The 18,294-nt window shown below is 36.7% G+C and overlaps 1 protein-coding gene and 1 long non-coding RNA gene across 2 annotated transcripts; both read right to left on the bottom strand.

Moving 5' to 3' along the window:
- Nucleotides 1-2,840: 2,840 nt before the first annotated feature.
- itih3b.2 (inter-alpha-trypsin inhibitor heavy chain 3b, tandem duplicate 2) lies at nucleotides 2,841-15,683 on the bottom strand. Its single transcript, XM_026305671.1, has 23 exons — nucleotides 15,597-15,683; nucleotides 14,943-15,103; nucleotides 14,717-14,821; nucleotides 14,327-14,489; nucleotides 14,130-14,240; nucleotides 13,132-13,260; nucleotides 12,880-12,996; nucleotides 12,586-12,754; nucleotides 12,387-12,497; nucleotides 11,921-12,102; nucleotides 11,620-11,799; nucleotides 11,403-11,524; nucleotides 10,324-10,532; nucleotides 10,079-10,093; nucleotides 9,905-9,916; nucleotides 9,662-9,669; nucleotides 9,364-9,387; nucleotides 7,759-7,770; nucleotides 4,539-4,797; nucleotides 4,195-4,360; nucleotides 3,420-3,568; nucleotides 3,181-3,265; nucleotides 2,841-3,063 (listed from the first exon to the last, which is right to left on the bottom strand). The coding sequence occupies exons 1-23, from the start codon at nucleotides 15,666-15,668 to the stop codon at nucleotides 2,949-2,951; spliced, it is 2,676 nt and encodes an 891-aa protein (XP_026161456.1). The 5' UTR covers nucleotides 15,669-15,683; the 3' UTR covers nucleotides 2,841-2,948.
- LOC113129659 (uncharacterized) lies at nucleotides 8,689-9,668 on the bottom strand. The gene is made up of 3 exons (XR_003295627.1): nucleotides 9,643-9,668; nucleotides 9,364-9,387; nucleotides 8,689-8,836 (listed from the first exon to the last, which is right to left on the bottom strand). It is a non-coding gene; the product is annotated as an uncharacterized LOC113129659 (long non-coding RNA).
- Nucleotides 15,684-18,294: the final 2,611 nt, after the last annotated feature.

Below are 18,294 nucleotides of genomic sequence, written 5' to 3'. Positions count from 1 at the left end.
ATCCTAGAAAAAGCTGTTGCTAAGCAGCTATCAGACCACTTCCACAGGAATGAACTATGTGAAGATTTTCAATCAGGATTTAGAGCACATCATAGTACAGAAACAGCACTGTTGAAAGTTACCAACGATCTTCTCTTAGCCTCAGATAATGGACTTGTTTCAATACTTGTCCTCCTAGACCTTAGTGCAGCATTCGACACCATTGACCACAACATCTTATTACAGAGACTGGAGCATGTGACTGGTATCAGAGGAACAGCGTTAAAATGGTTCCAATCCTATTTATCGGACAGATTCCAGTTTGTTCATGTCCATGATGAACCTTCCACACGAACAAAAGTTAGTTATGGAGTTCCACAAGGCTCTGTGCTAGGACCGATTATGTTCACCCTGTACATGCTTCCTTTAGGATATGTCATTAGGAAGCACTCTATTAATTACCACTGCTATACAGATGACACTCAGTTATATCTATCTATTAAACCTGTTAACACAAACCAGTTAACCAGACTTCAAGCCTGTCTAACTGACATAAAGGCTTGGTTGACCAGTAACTTTTTACTTTTAAACTCAGAGAAAACAGAAGTCATTATATTTGGGCCAAAAAATCTCAGAAATAACTTTTCTAAAATTATAGGTACTCTAGATGGCATAACCCTGGCCTTCAGCACTACTGTAAAAAACCTTGGAGTTATTTTTGACCAGGACATGTCCTTTAACTCACACATAAAACAAATCTCTAGAACTACATTCTTTCACCTGCGCAACATTTCCAAAATTAGGAACATCCTCTCTTAAAATGATGCAGAAAAACTAGACCATGCATTTGTTACCTCAAGGCTAGATTACTGTAACTCATTACTATCTGGATGTCCCAATATCTCCATAAAAAGCCTCCAATTAATCCAGAATGCCGCAGCCAGAGTCCTGACAGGAACTAGCAAGAGAGATCATATTTCTATATTGGTTTCTCTTCATTGGCTCCCTGTAAAATATAGAATAGAATTTAAAATCCTTCTTCTCACATACAAATCCCTTCATAATCAAGCTCCTTCATACCTTAAAGACCTCATAGTACCATATTATCCCAATAGACCACTTCGCTCTCAGAGTGCAGGTCTACTTGTGGTTCCCAAAGTTTCCAAAAGCAGGCTGGGAGGCAGAGCCTTTAGTTATCAAGCTCCTCTCCTGTGGAACCAGCTCCTAGTCTGGGTTCAGGAGGCAGACACTCTCTGTACTTTTAAGGCTAGACTTAAAACCTTCCTCTTTGACAAAGCATATAGTTAGGGCTGGCTTCAGGCAACCCTGAACCATCCCTTAGTTATGCTGCTATAGGCCTAGACTGCCCGAGGACCATCGGTTCTGCTGGAGGTTTTTTCTTCCATTAAAGGGAGTTTTTCCTCTCCACTGTCGCCAAGTGCTTTCTCATAAGGGAATTGTTGGGTTTTAAGTTTTAGTTTTTGTAAAGTGCCTTGAGATGATTTGTATTGTGATTTGGCGCTATACAAATAAAATTGAATTGAATTGAATTTTAATTGAATTGAATTGAATTGAATTATTGTTTAAATTGCTTTAATTATTGTTGTAAGGAAACTGAACAAAGGTTTGAGTCTAAACAGAACTTTATTTTGTGAGATTTCTCAACAAGAGAAGAAGTCCATAAGAAAAGTGGAATAAAGAATTTATTTCATGACTATTGTCTTAGTTACTTTGGTTATTCTTTACAGAGCAATAAAAAACATAAAACTTCTGTTATCTTGGAGTTGGGGCAATCCTACTGTCTTGTGGGCTGATAGAGGAGAGGAGTAGTATTCAACGCCATATTACTCTGGGTAGCGACCGTGTACATTATTTAATGCCAGAGTCTCAACCCTCATCAGTCGCTGCTACCAAGGTATAAAAAAAACACACTTACCAAGGCAGATAAACATACTTAATAAAAATAAGTACAGTAATTAAACGTATTAGGGGTTGAAGACCTAGATCTTGTCATCTCCCTAGTCGTCCAAGACATATTGTAGTAGAAGTTAAACTCACCCCTGCATTGTAGTGAAAAATCCTGCTACATATATGTGAACACAAAAATGTATACTATTGGCAAAGCTATAGGTGGGGGGAGAGCTGTGGTTTAAATTTAGCCCCCCCAGCCTCTTGGCACATTCCACAGTCCTTCCTTGGAGGCTTTAAGTCCTTATAAGGAAAACTTGGCAAAAATCCCTACTCACCATGTGAAAGCTTGTGTGTAGGTGTGTCCTTCTGCAGCTAAATACAATTATCTTATTCAAGTATATTATTCTAACATACAAAACCTATACAAACTACTTCCTGACAATTAATAATCAACAATTAGCTGTCCCATACACAAACAGTTTATACTTTTATGCTAACCTAAATGTTTAATTTCCCTTACAAAATACAAAGCAGTGTCAAAGGTCTTTGTTGAATGAATGAAGCATCTACGATCTCTCCAGTTTGCCACATCCAATATTGCAGTGACGTTGATTCAGCCCTCAACGCAGCGTCTCTGTACTGTATATTTGTCTATGGTAGAAATAATCTGAGTAACGATCAAGAGAAATGGGAGGCGTCTGAGATAATTTCCACGTGTTGTTGCAAAGGTTCTGAATACTTATTTAAATGTAATATTTCCTAAAATTCTGTTTTGATTTATTTGGCACTGAGTGTAGACTGTTGAGAAAAAAATGAATTTAAACAATTTTAGTATCAGGTTGCAACATAACACAATTGAAAAAAGTGAAGGGGGTCTGAATACTTTCTCATTGCACTGTATTTTAAACAAAATGAACAGAATACTATTGGAGAAATCCTCAAAGTAAGGCCACATATATGGGACTCAGTTTATTTGTTTGTTAGTGACAGATGGGAAGTCTTTCTCCATGATGATATCTAATGATGATGTTCATATTTTTTCTTTAAAATTAAATATTTCAAAGTTCTGCAGCTTTGAAATCATCCAAGCGTCCCTGCAGGGCAGATTCAGTAGGTATGAGCCAGCAGTCCAGTGTCACAGGAAGTACATTACTGTAGTCAACAGCGGTGGATCTACAAAACAAAGGCATAAATAGTCATCATTAATACTATTAATTAATTATTACACAATTACAAACAGCTCTCTTTGCAAAAATACTGTATCAACTAATAACACAAAATAAAATGTACCTGGTAACATCAATCTCCTGGTTTTTGATTCTAAGTTTTGTTGAGGGAGTTTGTTGCACCTCCTCATAAACTGCGGGCTTTAGAGCTGGACACACAAAGGATAAGAATAAATCAATGACACTGAAAAGCTGGCACTTAACGAGACACAGCACAAAATATTTGTATTTTTAAATGAACTGTTGTCAACCATGTTTACATACTCATCTGTACATACAAACATCCCTAGTCTTTCCACCTACCTAAAATTCCTTCAAGGTTGCTGTCCAATGGCTGCTGTCTTAAAAAGGGCCAGAGGAATATGTTTCCATCCTTCCTATGAACAAAGATGACCATGCGTGTGTCTTCAGCTGCAACATCTATTTCATTGTCTCGCCCAGTCATTGTCATGCTAGGAAAAAATATGGACCTCCTTTTAACATTTTTTCTGCATTCTTTTAAAGACCACATTTCATGTCACTTCTCTGGGCTGAAGAAGTGCTAAGCTGTGTTGTACATTACATGAAGTCAGCATCTTCTTGCACGAGCAAGAATAATAAAGGTGTAGTTTTCCCCACCCTGGCAGGTACAGCAAAGCTGAGGAAGATGTTAGTCAATCACAGTGTGTATTTGCTGATATACACCTGTCCAGGTCTCTGATTATCCATAATAATAGAAACGTGTGGCATGGGTAGGTACGTTTGCAGCGCCTTTAATGTAAGCATCACTTGTAAATAGCAATTTACAGTTGTTTATAATAGTAAATTAATGAAATAAATACCATCACTGTTGTGTGTATGGGGCTGCGCTTGCCAGTTTTGCTTACAGTGCTTAGTGGCTGTTGTTCAAACAAGCAATAACATCAGACTATATTACCCTTACTGGCTTTCTCTGTTATGTTCAAAGGTAACAAAATATGCAAACCAGCACGTCAAAAGCTCACTAATCAAAGATGTCAGGGAGGGTATGATGGCCATAAAGTGTATTTCCCAAAATGAATGGTCTCATGGAAAACATCTGTGCACACCACTAATTTACCTTCCAACTGTGATGTGATATTGTCCACTGTAGTGTCCAAGTGTCTTTTCATATCGTACAGTGATTCCATTGCTGTCAACCTCAACATGCTGGTCACCTTTGAAGTGGATACTGATCTTTCTGAAACCTTCATTATTTAAATCCAGCTCACCATTCACAGACAGCTCTAGCAGGAAAAAAAGAAACTAGGGGATAAATATAGGTTGACAGACACTATATTATCAAGACAAAGATTCTGAGGAAAGAAGAATAAAAATGTATTGTTACGCACAGAGAATTTATTAACTAGGCTGTTTAAGATTATGTAAGAAAATAGAGAAGCTACAAGAAGAAACATTACTGACCACTGTTGGGATGGTGAAGTAGTTTGAGGAGGATACCTCCAGAAACAGCAAAGCATAATGGAAGAGACTCATTCTCAGTTTTTAGTAAAAACCTGTGGAAAATAGGATCTAGAGAAACAGACACAGTCACACAGCATATGGAAACCATTGTCCTGAAAATAAGCAATTTCGTTCTCAACACCGTTTTAGCTGCAGATGCATTATAGTATTTAATCTCAATCTCAGTTTTCCTGTGATGCTCAGTATACATGTGTGTCTTCTATAAGACAGATAGACACCAGTGTGTGAGAAAATCATTTGAAGTAAAACTATGCGTGGCATTGTGTAGCACTGACATATTAGATGACAGAGGTGTTCTACCCTATCCCCTGAATCAACATTGGCTCATTACATTCGTGCCATAGAGTCTAAAAACTGGATGGAGCGCCCTGCTGCTCGGTTGAAGCAAAATGTCCCATAACTAAATAAACATGCATGATTCCGACTAATAACTTCCAGCAACTTCCAGAAGAATTTACTGTAAACAAAGGTCAATTATGCCAGTTATATATTTATATTACTAACCTTTGGCAGATATTATATTAATTAAAAAGGGAAGTGCACAGTTATATTCACGTCAACCCCACAACAAAATATTTGAGGGTTAATCAGTGCACATAATTCAGTTAAACCCTTGTTTTTGAATGTCTTTGAGAATCCTGGGGCAATAATATGGGTCAAGGGTAACTTTAATATTTACATAGCAATTAATTTCCACACTTCTAGTAACTTTTTGGACATTTTCATATATAACAGAAATGCATTTCTATAAACTGTACCCCTGAATTACGGATATGCTATATTAGCTGCTGCTACGATTGGCAGCATATAGAGATGCTCACAGTTGTCATCATAATAAGTTAGGTAATAATCCACAAGAGGAAGAATTGCAGAGGAAAGTGTATTGATTCACATTTATATTCTGAGACCTAACCTATGCCTCATAACAAAGCACTACATGTTATTCTAAAGCTAAGCACAGGCCTGTTTTTTTTTAATTTGATTGAAATGCTCACATGAATTACTGTAATAAGTATAAAGCAAAACAAAAACATATGTGGTATACATTTGATTAATATCTGATCCATGACTATGTGGTGTCTGTCAGAACACTCAAATTGGAATTAATATGTTTATTTATGAAAGATAAATATGGTGTTGCCACGTATCCAATTTTCCAATGGCCACTTATGGTGCTGTAGCAAAATTCCCCCAGGCATTTTCTCTATAGATCACAATGATCAAAAAGACATCTGTAAAACTGGACACCTTGAGATGTACACAAGGTCAATCATCTTTTTTTTGTATTATCAATTTTTAAGCCAAAGAAGAGGCTTTGTTGTGTATGTGTAAAACAAGGTCAGAACACCACAATCTAGCCTCTGATAGCAGGACCAGTTCATAACAATATAGAAGGTGGGTAGCATTGTGTGGACACTCAAATAGGATACAAGCAGTAGTGAACAATATGTCACTATAGCTTTCACTGTTTATGCATGCCAGTTTTGAGGTCATGTGTGAAAGAGGAGATAAAATGATTTTACAAATCAGAACAGTCCATGTTTCTTTTGCATGCTTGCGTATTTAGATATGTTTATATTTTATCAATATATTGGTTAGTTGTATGTTGCAAAAAACGCAACCCCTTTTTTAGTGTAACTAATTAAAATGCATCTTACTTGCAAAAATACTCTACATATGTGAAACAGTAGAGAAAAGTAAAACATATCAGAACAGTGCAATGTTTGTACCTAACATTACTAACGTCATACCTTTGGCAGATAACATGAAATTATGGTCCAGCTGTTAGTTACTTAGATATATAGATATATGTAGATATATGTAGGTGATATATATTGACTTTGGTTAGTTGTATAAATATTTTACAAAGATGACACATTGTTTTTGCTATAACTTTTTGTCTGTTATTAAAATGTATCTGACTTGCCTAAAACACTCTGCATCTGTGAAACAGTAGAGGAAAGTATCTTGCATTTCAGAACTGCATGTTTGTACCTATGTAACATTAGTAATGTCATACCTAGTTGCCTTTCAATAACACGAGTGACTAAGAAAGAAAAGCTTAACATGAAATCAATTTGTTAATTACTTTCCAGCATTTAGATATATATTGGTATTTTAGCAGGACATTGGTTAGTTGTATAAATACTTTGCAAAGCTGAAGCATTGTTTTTACTATAACGTTTTGTCTGTTATTAAAATGTATCTAACTGCCTAACTAAAGCAAGAAATACTGTCTATGGTTGAAACAGTGGAGAAAAGTATTATATCTAAGAACTTTGCATGTTTGTACCTATGTAACATTATTAATATCATACCTTTGGTAATAGCTGCAAAAGAAAGAAATAACATGAAATTATGGTCCAGTTGTTAGTTAATTTTGTTCATTTACATGTCTGCATTTATATTTTACCAGGACATTGGTTAGTTGTATAAATCTTTTGCAAAGATGACACATTATTTTGGCTATAACTTTTTGTCTGTTATTAAAATGTATCTGACTTGCAAAAACACTCCATGTGTGAAACAGTAGAAAAAAGTATTTTACATTTCAGAACAGTGCATTTTTGTACCTATGTAACATTAGTAATGTCATACCTGGTTGCCCGTCAATAACACGAGTGACTAAGAAAGAAAAACTTAACATGAAATCAATTGAATTACTTTTCAGCATTTAGATATACATTGGTATTTTAGCAGAACATTGGTTAGTTGTATAAATATTTTGCAAAGATGTAGCACCTTTTTGACTATAACTTCGTTATTAAAATGTATCTTGCTTGCAAAAATACTGTCTATGGTTGAAACAGTAGAGAAAAGTATTATACCTATCAGAACTGTGCATGTTTGTACCTATGTAACATTATTAATATCATACCTTTGGTAATAGCTGCAAAAGAAAGAACAAACATGAAATTATGGTGCAGTTGTTAGTTATTTTTGTTCATTTACATGTCTGCATTTATATTTTACCAGGGCATTGGTTAGTTGTATAAATATTTTGCAAAGATGAAACATTGTTTTTGCTATAACTTTTTGTCTGTTATTAAAATGTATCTGACTTGCAAAAATACTCTGCATGTGTGAAGCAGTAGAGAAAAGTATTTTACATTTCAGAACAGTACATGTTTGTACCTATGTAACATTAGTAATATCCTACCTTTGCCAATACCTGCAAAAGAAAGAGATAACATGAAATTATGGTCCAGTTAGTTACTTTTGTTCATTCACATGGATATCTTGTAAAGATGAAGCATTGTTTTTACTATAACGTTTTGCCTGGTTTTAAAAAGTATTTGACTTGCAAAAATACTCTACATGTGTAAAACTAGAAAAAAGTATTTACATTTCAGAACAGTGCATGTTTGTACCTATGCAACATTACTAATGACATACCAGCCAGTTCACCCTCCACAACACGAGTGACTGAGAAAGAAAAATTAACATGAAATCAACCTGTTAATTACTTTTCAGCATTTAACGGGACTTGGTTGGTTGTATAAATATTTTGCAAAGATGAAACATTGTTTTTACTATTTACTATAACTTTTTGTCTTATTAAAATGTATCCGATTTGCAAAAAATACTTAACATGGGAACATGGGATTTCTATGGAAAGATTATTCCATAAAGATTATTCTGGAGCAGCTACGGCGAATGCTCGATCTCCCCTAGACACGAGTCTGCTTCTAGGAACCAATAAGAGCCTTAAATTGGCAGATCTATGCTCTGTGCTCTTGCAGGTTGGTGGTCTGTTACCAGATCCAAGAGGTAGGAGGGTGCTAGCCCATTTAGGGACTTAAAAACCAATAAAAGCAGTTGAAAATTAATCCTGTAGTGCACTGGTAACCAGTGTAATGACTGAAGAACAGGAGTCATCTGCGCACACTTTTGAGCTCCCGTCAGGACTCCAACAGCTGCATTTTGAACCATCTGGAGACAGTTTAAAAGAGCCTGACTTCTTCTTTTCCTTTCGGCTGCTCCCTTCAGGGGTCGCCATAGCGAATCATCTGCCTCCATTTAACCCTATTGAACCCTCTCTTCTAACTCACATCCCACCTGATCAAACATTGTGTTTAGTATAACTTTATATGTGTGAAAAAGTAGAGAAAAGTATTATACATTTCAGAACAGTGCATGTTTGTACCTATGTAACATTAGTAATGTCATACCTGGTGGCCCATCAATAACACGAGTGACTAAGAAAGAAAAACCTGGGCTATGTTGAACTGGAACACCTGCGAAAGAAAGAGATACCATGAAATCATGGACCGGTTGTTATATGTATGTATATATGTATGTATGTATATATATATATATATATATATATACATACATACATACATATATATATATATATATATACAGTATCTCACAGAAGTGAGTACACCCCTCACATTTTTGTAAATAATTTATTATATCTTTTCATGTGACAACACTGAAGAAATGACACTTCGCTACAATGTAAAGTAGTGAGTGTACAGCTTGTATAACAGTATAAATTTGCTATCCCCTCAAAATAACTCAACACACAGCCATTAATGTCTAAACTGCTGGCAACAAAAGTGAGTACACCCCTAAATGAAAATGTCCAAATTGGGACCAATTAGCCATTTTCCCTCCCGGGTGTCATGTGACTCGTTAGTGTTTCAAGGTCTGAGGTGTGAATGGGGAGCAGGTGTGTTAAATTACTCTACATGTGTGAAAGAGTAGAGAACAGCATTTTACTTTTCAGAACAGGGCATGTTCATTACTAATGATATACCTGGGCTATGTTGAACTGGAACACCTGCAAACGAAAGAGATATGAAATTATGGTCCAGTTGTTAGCTTTTGTTCATTTACACATTTATATTTTAGCAGGGCATTCGTTAGTTGTATAAATATTTTGCAAAAATGAAACACCTTTTTTACTACAACTTTTTGTCTGTTATTAAAATGTATGTGACTTGCAAAAGTACTTTGCATTTGTGAAACAGTATAGAAAAGTATTATACATATAACAGTGTATTTTTGTACCTATGAAACATTATTAATGTCGTACCTCGCTGACCTTTCATAACGCCAGAGACTGAGAAAGAAAAAATTAACATGAATTAATTACTTTTGCACATTTACACATTTAAATTTTAGCAGGACATTGGTTAGTTGTATAAATATTTTGCAAAGATGTAACACCTTTTTTACTGTAACTCTGTTATTAAAATGTACCTCACTTACAAAAATACATGTGTGAAACAGAGATAACTATTATACATATCAGAACAGTGCATGTTTGAACCTACATAACATTATTAATATCATACCTTTGGGATAAGCTGTAAAAGAATGTGATAACATGAAATTATGGTCTAAATGTTACTTTTGTGCATTTATACATTTATATTTTAGCAGGACACTGGTTAGGCATACACTATATAAATATTTAGCGAAAATGAAACATCTTTTTTACTATAACTTTTTGGCTCATTATGTCATACCTTGGCCACGAATACCTGTAAATGAAACAGATACAATGAAATTATGGTTCAGTTGTTAATTACTTTTCCACATTTATCATTTATATTTTAGCAGGACATTGTTTAGTTGTACAATGTATAAATATTTTGCAAAAATGCTTTTTTACTGTAACTTTTTTTATAGGTTTTGCCATTAGAGAAAATGCTGAAGGAGAGAAGACAATCATTTGCTATGCGGTTCTTTTGTTCTCAATTGTGTTACTCACGTGAACTCGCACCCACAGCGTGTCGTATTAACAGCCCAGAATCTTGTGGGTCATGCGCTACACCTTCCTTGGGTTTATGGAGTACTTCTGTGTTCTCTCCTTGTGGTTTAGTAACCACCATGGATGTGAGCGGTGTTACAAAGTTATATTTCAGGGACAGTGCCAAGGCCTTTTTCATTTCCTCCTCCTTGGATTCAGATAGCATGAGCCTATGTTACAAATGTTGTACATATGTTTTAAACATGAAAGAAATATAATACGGCTACATATATTTTGAAACCAATTTTTTTGTGTCCTGGCCTCCCCAAGGACCCAGTTTGTGCCTTGCATGTATTAGCACCCATTTGGATCACACAGGCAGCCATTTGTTTCTTTCATGAGCAACTTTTTTAAGGAACCCTTAACACCCCTCACTGCCTTAGAAATCAAGGTAATATAAATTTTGCTATAGATAATACAGATAAAATCTGCTAAGGTTTTGGGTGTGGAATCTCTAAACATTGTAAACTGAAAATGAGAAGCCTGCTTTTCTTTCTGCGTGAATTTCTTATTTCAAAAATGATACTGCAAATTTAGAGTAGTAAATAGAGCACCATCCATCCATCCATCCATCCATCCATCCAACCATTGTATATACACTCTTATGCCTAACCAGGGTCATGGGGATCTGCTGGAGCCTTTCCAAGCTCTCTTTGAGTGAAAGGCAGGGGTAAACCAATGGACAGGTCACAGTCCATCACAGGGCCACATATAGACAAACAACCTCACACATTCACTCCTATGGGCAATTTAGAGTCACAACTCAACGACACATGTTTTTTTGAGTGTGGGAGGAAACTGGAGTAAACAGAGGAAACCCATGCAAGCACTCTGAGAATATGCAAACTCCACACAGAAAGGTCCCTGATGGGGACGGGCCCTTCTTACTGTGAGGCAACAGTGCTAACCACTAAGTCACCATGCTGTCCATAGTGCATCATAATTGCATATGTGCCCTGTTGTACAATAATGAAAAGAAATAATGAAAATGAAATAAATAATTGAAACAAGAACACAAAGACAGCTGGCATCACACTCACTCTTTCTCCAGAAGCTGTTTGACTGTGAGGTATGCCCAAACCCTCTGCATGTGGCTCTCAGACATTATTCCAGTGGATTCCACAGTGGTGCTTGTGTCAGAAAATGTTACGCTTCGAGTTCCCTGTCATAGTCGAAACGAACTGTTAGGTTTGTGAAGCTCCCTTTATATACCTTTCAGAAGATTACAGTTGACGTGCAGTGTGGAACAGTCCTTACTGAAAGAGCCACAACTTGGGGAATGAAGGTCTCAACGTTGTTATCAGTGATTTGGCCTGCCACCACAATCTCAGAGCCATTATAATACTGGCTGAAGTTGGTCTTAGTCAGATTGGTCCCCCCTATGTAGACCATTGTCACATCTGTCAGTAAAGGAGTTGCCACTTCTTCATAGAAATCCTGTTGACAATGAGTTTGGACATTCTATGAACATTTAAACTCTCCACAGCCAAACAAGGTCAGTTTTATCTTAAACAGAGATTGGTAGTGAGAAAAAAGTAAGAACAGTAATTTAAAATACCTTCAGTTGTAAATCAGCATCAGAGTCCTCATAAATCCGTCGTGCCACACCGCTATTCTTCAGTGACATCTTCTCAAGAAACTCGAAATTGACATCAAACCCAAAACCAAGACAGTAGAGCGGAAATTTGCCTGCAATGGCCTTCTTAACATTTGACTGTATTATTTCCAGATTTGTCACCCCTGTAAAGACATGCAGTTTAAAGCGAGGCAAGTTGAGCTCAAATTCTCTTACACACTGCAATCAAACCTCTAACAGTGTGTACATAAGTAAAATTTATAAACTTATTGTCATTTAAATGTTCTTGCTCTTACTTTGAGTCCCACACTGAGGTAGCTAATAGAACAGGTTATTGAAAAAAGGATTGTGTAGTGACAGTCAGACCGTTAAAAACAGGGTTTTATATTCATTAGTAGTTATGTATGTGTGTTTTTAGTAGTTATGTATGTGTGTTTTTGAATATAACCTGTGGTGGGGTCTCCATCAGTGAGGAGTATGAGGATAGATGCCGAGCCTTCTCTGGGATGTACACTCAGGAGACGTGCTCCTTGCAGCACTGCTTCATTAATGTCTGTGGCTAAAATGAAACAAAAGACAGTTTAATTTCATTTTTGTGTCAAATGTTTACATCCTAAATGAAATATATTAATTTTTAAAAAAATCACCTCCTCTGTCTGTAATACCCCGTGCAAAATTCTTGGCACTTTCCAGATTTTCTTTGCTAGCCTGAACAAGTTCTCGTTTCCAATATGAAATGTCAGAATCAAAAGTGATGAGACCTAAGTAGTCCTCTTCTGCCAGGTCATTAAAGATATGGATCAGTGCTATCCTCGTCTGAGAAAAAATATCATCGACAGATTAGGACTTTTATTTCAAGTAAAAAATAGTGTGATAAAGTTTTGTTTCAACCTAATAAATGTCTTCTGTTGCTTCAGCAACTCTCACTTCAGATACTGCACCTGTTCCATTTTTCTGCCATGCATGGAGCCACTTCTATCGATAACAAACACAACATTCTTTGGTATGCGTGGGAGATTCAATGGAGCAAAGTGATGAACAAAGTACCCATCCGATCTCTTGAGGGAAGTAAAAAGAAATTTTGAAAAGATTTTTTAAAAACCTGGGAAAGATCCTTTAAAAATACATGACTACTATACACTGCTAATATTATTCAAATTGAAGTCTTTGCAGGAAATTAATTCTTGCTGTACCTTGATGTCTCCCAGTAAGGTGTACCTGTTGACATCATAGACAATGACCAGATCTCCATTCATACCCTGTTCTCCACAGCTGTCACATATTTTCTGTTGGTCTTCTGTTGGGGAGAAATGCACCCATGCCTGGAGAGAGCAGGATAAATCAATAAATGATCATGGTTATTTAAAAATATGAGTTCTCGGCCTCATGTCATATTTGAATTCTGTTCATATTTGTGTCTGTTCAATGACAATGTAGTTTACTACATTGTCATTGAACAGACCTGAGGTACAAAAAAAGAGTTTGTCACCTGAACTTTGTTTCCAAAACATGCATTTAGAAATACACCATATAAAATTTAGATTTGATACTAAGGCAAGTGCAACAAGATCATCAATAAGCCCGAATGAATGTGGAGTACTAAAGAATCAATGGATATAACTTTGACATACACAGCCCGAATATAGTACGATAAAACACCCAAAATTCGCGGGGTTACATTCCTAGAGCACCCACAAATTGAAAAACCGCGAATGCCTATTTTTATAGTTATTGTTATTATTATTTAAACCCTAAATATGCCCCCAAATATGCTACCCAAAACACTTTATTTTTAGACTCAGCTTATTATATTATTAGTTAATAAAAAAAGTGAGCTAAATAAATAAATTATATTGCGCTTAATAATTTTATCATTAAAATGCATGACAAATATAAAATATATAAAATATTGCCATGAAAAAAGCCATAAAACATTGTGTAGGATATTTGCAGTTTCCACAAAATTGCAAGGGGTTTCCGTGAACAATTCTTAGTTAGGTTAGGAAAAATTCTTGAACGACGAGGTTACAAACTCTGAGCCGCGACTTTGTATGCACTGTATGCATATATAATGTTTATATGGAGCCAAAATAGTTAATGGCTAACCATTTAAGTATGATAGAAAATAAATCTTAAAAAAGATCAAATGGAAAAATGTGGTTTAATAATGGAGCAGAACTGTGTGCTGTACCTCTTTTTCTGCATGTCTTTTGGTGATAGCATTAGCCAGGGCTTTGGTGCTTAGTCCACCTTTAACCTCGATAAAATTGATCCCAGCATTCTCATGAATATACACATCGACCTGATTTTGAAAAAAAAAAAAAAGTTATGGACAATATCATTACCTACCACTGTTTCCCCAGATGCTCACTGAATAGAAAGAAACACCTTGAAGTCTTTGACCGGTTGCATGGGGTGAGCATGGATTTGTAGCTCGTACTTGCCAAGCATCCGTTTCAGCAGCTCCTCATATGTGAGTTCAAAAGTCACTTTTTTGTGAGCAGCCACATTGACAGAGGTCTTAAATTTCTCCAGGGTCCTCCCTACAGAACTGTGACAGAGATGATAAGCATTTATCATCATTTAAGCGTTGTTCTCACCTCCTGATTTGTCACCCTTTAAAATGAAACTGTCTTTTTTGTGACCCCCCACAGGTGATATTTTTGATATGGTATTATATGTTAGTAGTTCATCTAAAGAGTGAATTCTCTTCTTCTAATATTGTTTAATTTGGATTTGTAATGAAAATTTCAAAAATTGATCCACTGAAACATGTACCTGACAAGCCCAGCACTTTGTCCACGGGACACAGCCGCAGTGTATTGCTGCTGAGCTTCCTCCTTAGCTTTCACAACACCATCAAACACCTGACCATCTATAAACCTGAAGCAGACCAAAGACATGTCCCTCTTTACTCCTTAATAACACATCATTTATTTTCATGATTCTTCAAAATAAAACTCTTTATGTGTATATATTCACTGGCCAGTTTTGTCTCACACACATTCTGAATTTACTGATGAAGGCATTCTTGGGAATCTGGACTTGGAATTCTATTTCCTTTGACTCGTCCATGCGATTGGCCACACGGCTTGTGATGATGGTGGTAGCATAACGACTGGTCACTGTGGAGTTGATGTAAAAGCTGTAGATGTCCCAGTCATCCTGAGCAAACACAGGAGACCCATTTCACCATTAAGAAAAATAAAGCTTAGTTGACCTCCCTGGCTGCTGGCCAGCTGACCAAAGATCATATAACATAGGAGTGTGGATGTCATATTTACTGATTGATATCACGAAGACCTTGCTCTTTGTTCCCAAAAAGGGAACTGTGTAAATAGGTATTTCAGCAACTGCACTAAAACGTTCAGATACTCAAAACATATTTCTTTGCTCTTTCAAATTTTGTTGTACTGTTTTACAGGTCTTAATTCTAAAACTGGATGTGACTTTGCCCCCACAACAAGAATAATCCAAATGCCTACATGCATACAGTGTCCTAGGACCTACAACACTGCAGGTCTTTCAACAAGAACTTTCTGTTCTTTATCAGAGACAGAGTTTAAAATGAATCAGTTATCAGATATAAATATAATCAATCAATTTACAGTAGTTTCCTTACAGTGTGGTGCTCTCATAGTTCTATTTGTGATCATACCTTGTTTGGCAGTGTGGTAACCAAAGCCAGCAGCAGCCCAAAGAGGGCAATTTGTAGCAGAGCTCTCTTCATGGTGGCTCCACCAAAGTGTGGTCCAGACAGCTAGGACTGTTATTTAAAGCCAGACAGGGACAGCTCTTGTGTACACATTAAAGGGCAAACTCCTCTGCTCCTTTTTCTCTCTCACATACACACACAAACACAGCTTTCACAAAACCTCTCATATACATTTTACAGAATTTAAATACAGTGTGATGTAAAATGCCACATAACCAATATTAATGCTGCATTATTGAAGCAACTAAACTCATGTCAAAATGATGGTTAACATTGTTTTGTGGTTTTAAAAAAAAGTGGGGGAACCATTTGATCCAATACTGGTACATTAAGTAAAAGTCCTCATTGTAAGTGTCTTGCTTGTGTCATCAGCATAAGAATGGAATGACAATCCATGTTTATCGATGACATGGTCATGGTCTGTGGTGTTAAATAATTTTGTAACTTTTATATTTATAATTTTAAGGGATACAGCTATGACATTTCTGTATTTAGAAAAATGTGTTTGGTGGTTTATTGCACTTTTTACCAATTTATTTAGTTAGTTTGGACCTATTCAATACATATTACTACAATTTGGGATATAAGGGTTGCATTGATGTATGACAAATTAATATGCTCCAAAAAACGCAGTACAGCATGTAAAAATGTAAAGATATGCTCTGGTGAGCTTGTTCTATGGTAGGTTTTAAAGAAAAGAAGCCAGTGTCTTAGTGGCTTTGCCATAGGATGGCTCAATACCACAATTTTGACTTTGGTACAATACTAGGCTCTAATACCTCGGTATTAAATCAATACCGTAGGTAGAAAATAACCAGCCTCAAAATATAAATGAATTGAGAACAGTTTTATTAAACACATTGCTTGAAACTCTGCATGAACAATTGTGCAAAGAAAATGTAAAAAATTTTTGGAAGAAAAAAAAAACTGAAGAGATTAAATTAAAAAAGGATAATCTCTTCGTATCTTTTCAGTACAGGCTACAAGAATATATAAACCTCAAACACAACTCAAATGCATTGCTTAAATACCAAACACCACACAGCATTGCTCTACAGCTGGGGCCCTTTAGGCAAATTCAATTCAATTCAATTCAATTTTATTTGTATAGCGCCAAATCACAATACAAATCATCTCAAGGCACTTTACAAAAACTAAAACTAAAAACCCAACAATTCCCTTATGAGCAAGCACTTGGCGACAGTGGAGAGGAAAAAACTCCCTTTAACGGAAGAAAAAAACCTCCAGCAGAACCGGGCTCAGTTTGGGCGGCCATCTGCCTCGACCGGTTGGGGTGAGTGGATAGAGCAGAGAGAAAAGAACAGCAACAATAAACAACAAATAGACACTGCAAGTTGGTGGGGCCAGTAACTGCACATCAGCGATAAACAGCTCCAGGACCAGGGACACCTGCAGAAGGTACAGAGAGAGAGAGAGAGAGAGAGGGAGGGAGAGAGCACAAACTAGGGGAGAGAGAGAGCACAAGGTTAGTAACATTCAATGGTGGAATATACATGAGGTGGGAGAGAAGGGGGGGGGGGGGGGGGTAGGGTAGGGGAGCTCAGTGCACCAATGGTCCTCGGGCAGTCTAGGCCTATAGCAGCATAACTAACTAAGGGATGGTTCAGGGTTGCCTGAAGCCAGCCCTAACTATATGCTTTGTCAAAGAGGAAGGTTTTAAGTCTAGCCTTAAAAGTACAGAGAGTGTCTGCCTCCTGAACCCAGGCTGAGAGCTGGTTCCACAGGAGAGGAGCTTGATAGCTAAAGGCTCTGCCTCCCATTCTGCTTTTGAGAACTCTGGGAACCACAAGTAGGCCTGCACTCTGAGAGCGAAGTGGTCTATTGGGATAATATGGTACTATGAGGTCTTTAAGGTATGAAGGAGCTTGATTATGAAGGGATTTGTATGTGAGAAGAAGGATTTTAAATTCTATTCTATATTTTACAGGGAGCCAATGAAGAGAAGCCAATATAGGAGAAATATGATCTCTCTTGCTAGTTCCTGTCAGGACTCTGGCTGCGGCATTCTGGATTAATTGGAGGCTTTTTATTAAGATATTAGGACATCCAGATAGTAATGAGTTACAGTAATCTAGCCTTGAGGAAACAAACGCATGGACTAGTTTTTCTGCATCATTTTGAGACAGGATGTTCCTAATTTTGGAAATGTTGCGCAGGTGAAAGTCATCAGGATTTCACACAATGTCTACACCAAATGAAAGCTGAGACTGCACAGACTCTGAAGATGTGTGTAACAACACGGTACAACAAAGCGTCAGAGAGCTAGAAGCCAAAACACAACAGCAACAGAAATCGCTCTGCCTAACAATAGTTGTAATTTTTTTTTTTTTTGTGGTTTTGCCATTTAAAGCGTATTTTACTGCTAAATCCTGTTACCCTATGTCATGTGACATTCAATTCAGTTTGGGCGTTTCTGCAGGGCTTTTTCAGTGGAGCTCTACAAATCGGCCTCAGGTTTACAGGTTTGATCTTTTTAAAATAAAAGTCTAAATTAGTTGAAAGAGACTCGTCGATCTTTTTAACTCCTTGAACAAACCAGGATGAATGAGTGACAAATGTTTGCTAAGATTTGATGTGTTGCCTACGTGGCAGCACGACTCATAGCAGCGCTTGCAGACTG

The sequence above is a fragment of the Mastacembelus armatus genome, unplaced genomic scaffold, assembly GCF_900324485.2.
Source record: "Mastacembelus armatus unplaced genomic scaffold, fMasArm1.2, whole genome shotgun sequence".
Lineage (NCBI taxonomy): Eukaryota > Metazoa > Chordata > Actinopteri > Synbranchiformes > Mastacembelidae > Mastacembelus > Mastacembelus armatus.
The sequence above is the reverse complement of the archived record's forward strand: the minus strand, read 5'-3'. Positions and strand labels throughout refer to the sequence as shown.

Excerpts from the sequence above, each read along its gene's own strand:
- itih3b.2 (XM_026305671.1), bottom strand. The coding sequence starts at position 15,668 with ATGAAGAGAGCTCTGCTACAAATTGCCCTCTTTGGGCTGCTGCTGGCT. Across the intron at positions 13,261-14,129 it reads AAAGACATGCAGAAAAAGAG|GCATGGGTGCATTTCTCCCC; the intron begins GTACAGCACACA and ends TGCTCTCTCCAG. Across the intron at positions 3,569-4,194 it reads TATCACATCACAGTTGGAAG|CATGACAATGACTGGGCGAG; the intron begins GTAAATTAGTGG and ends ATTTTTTCCTAG.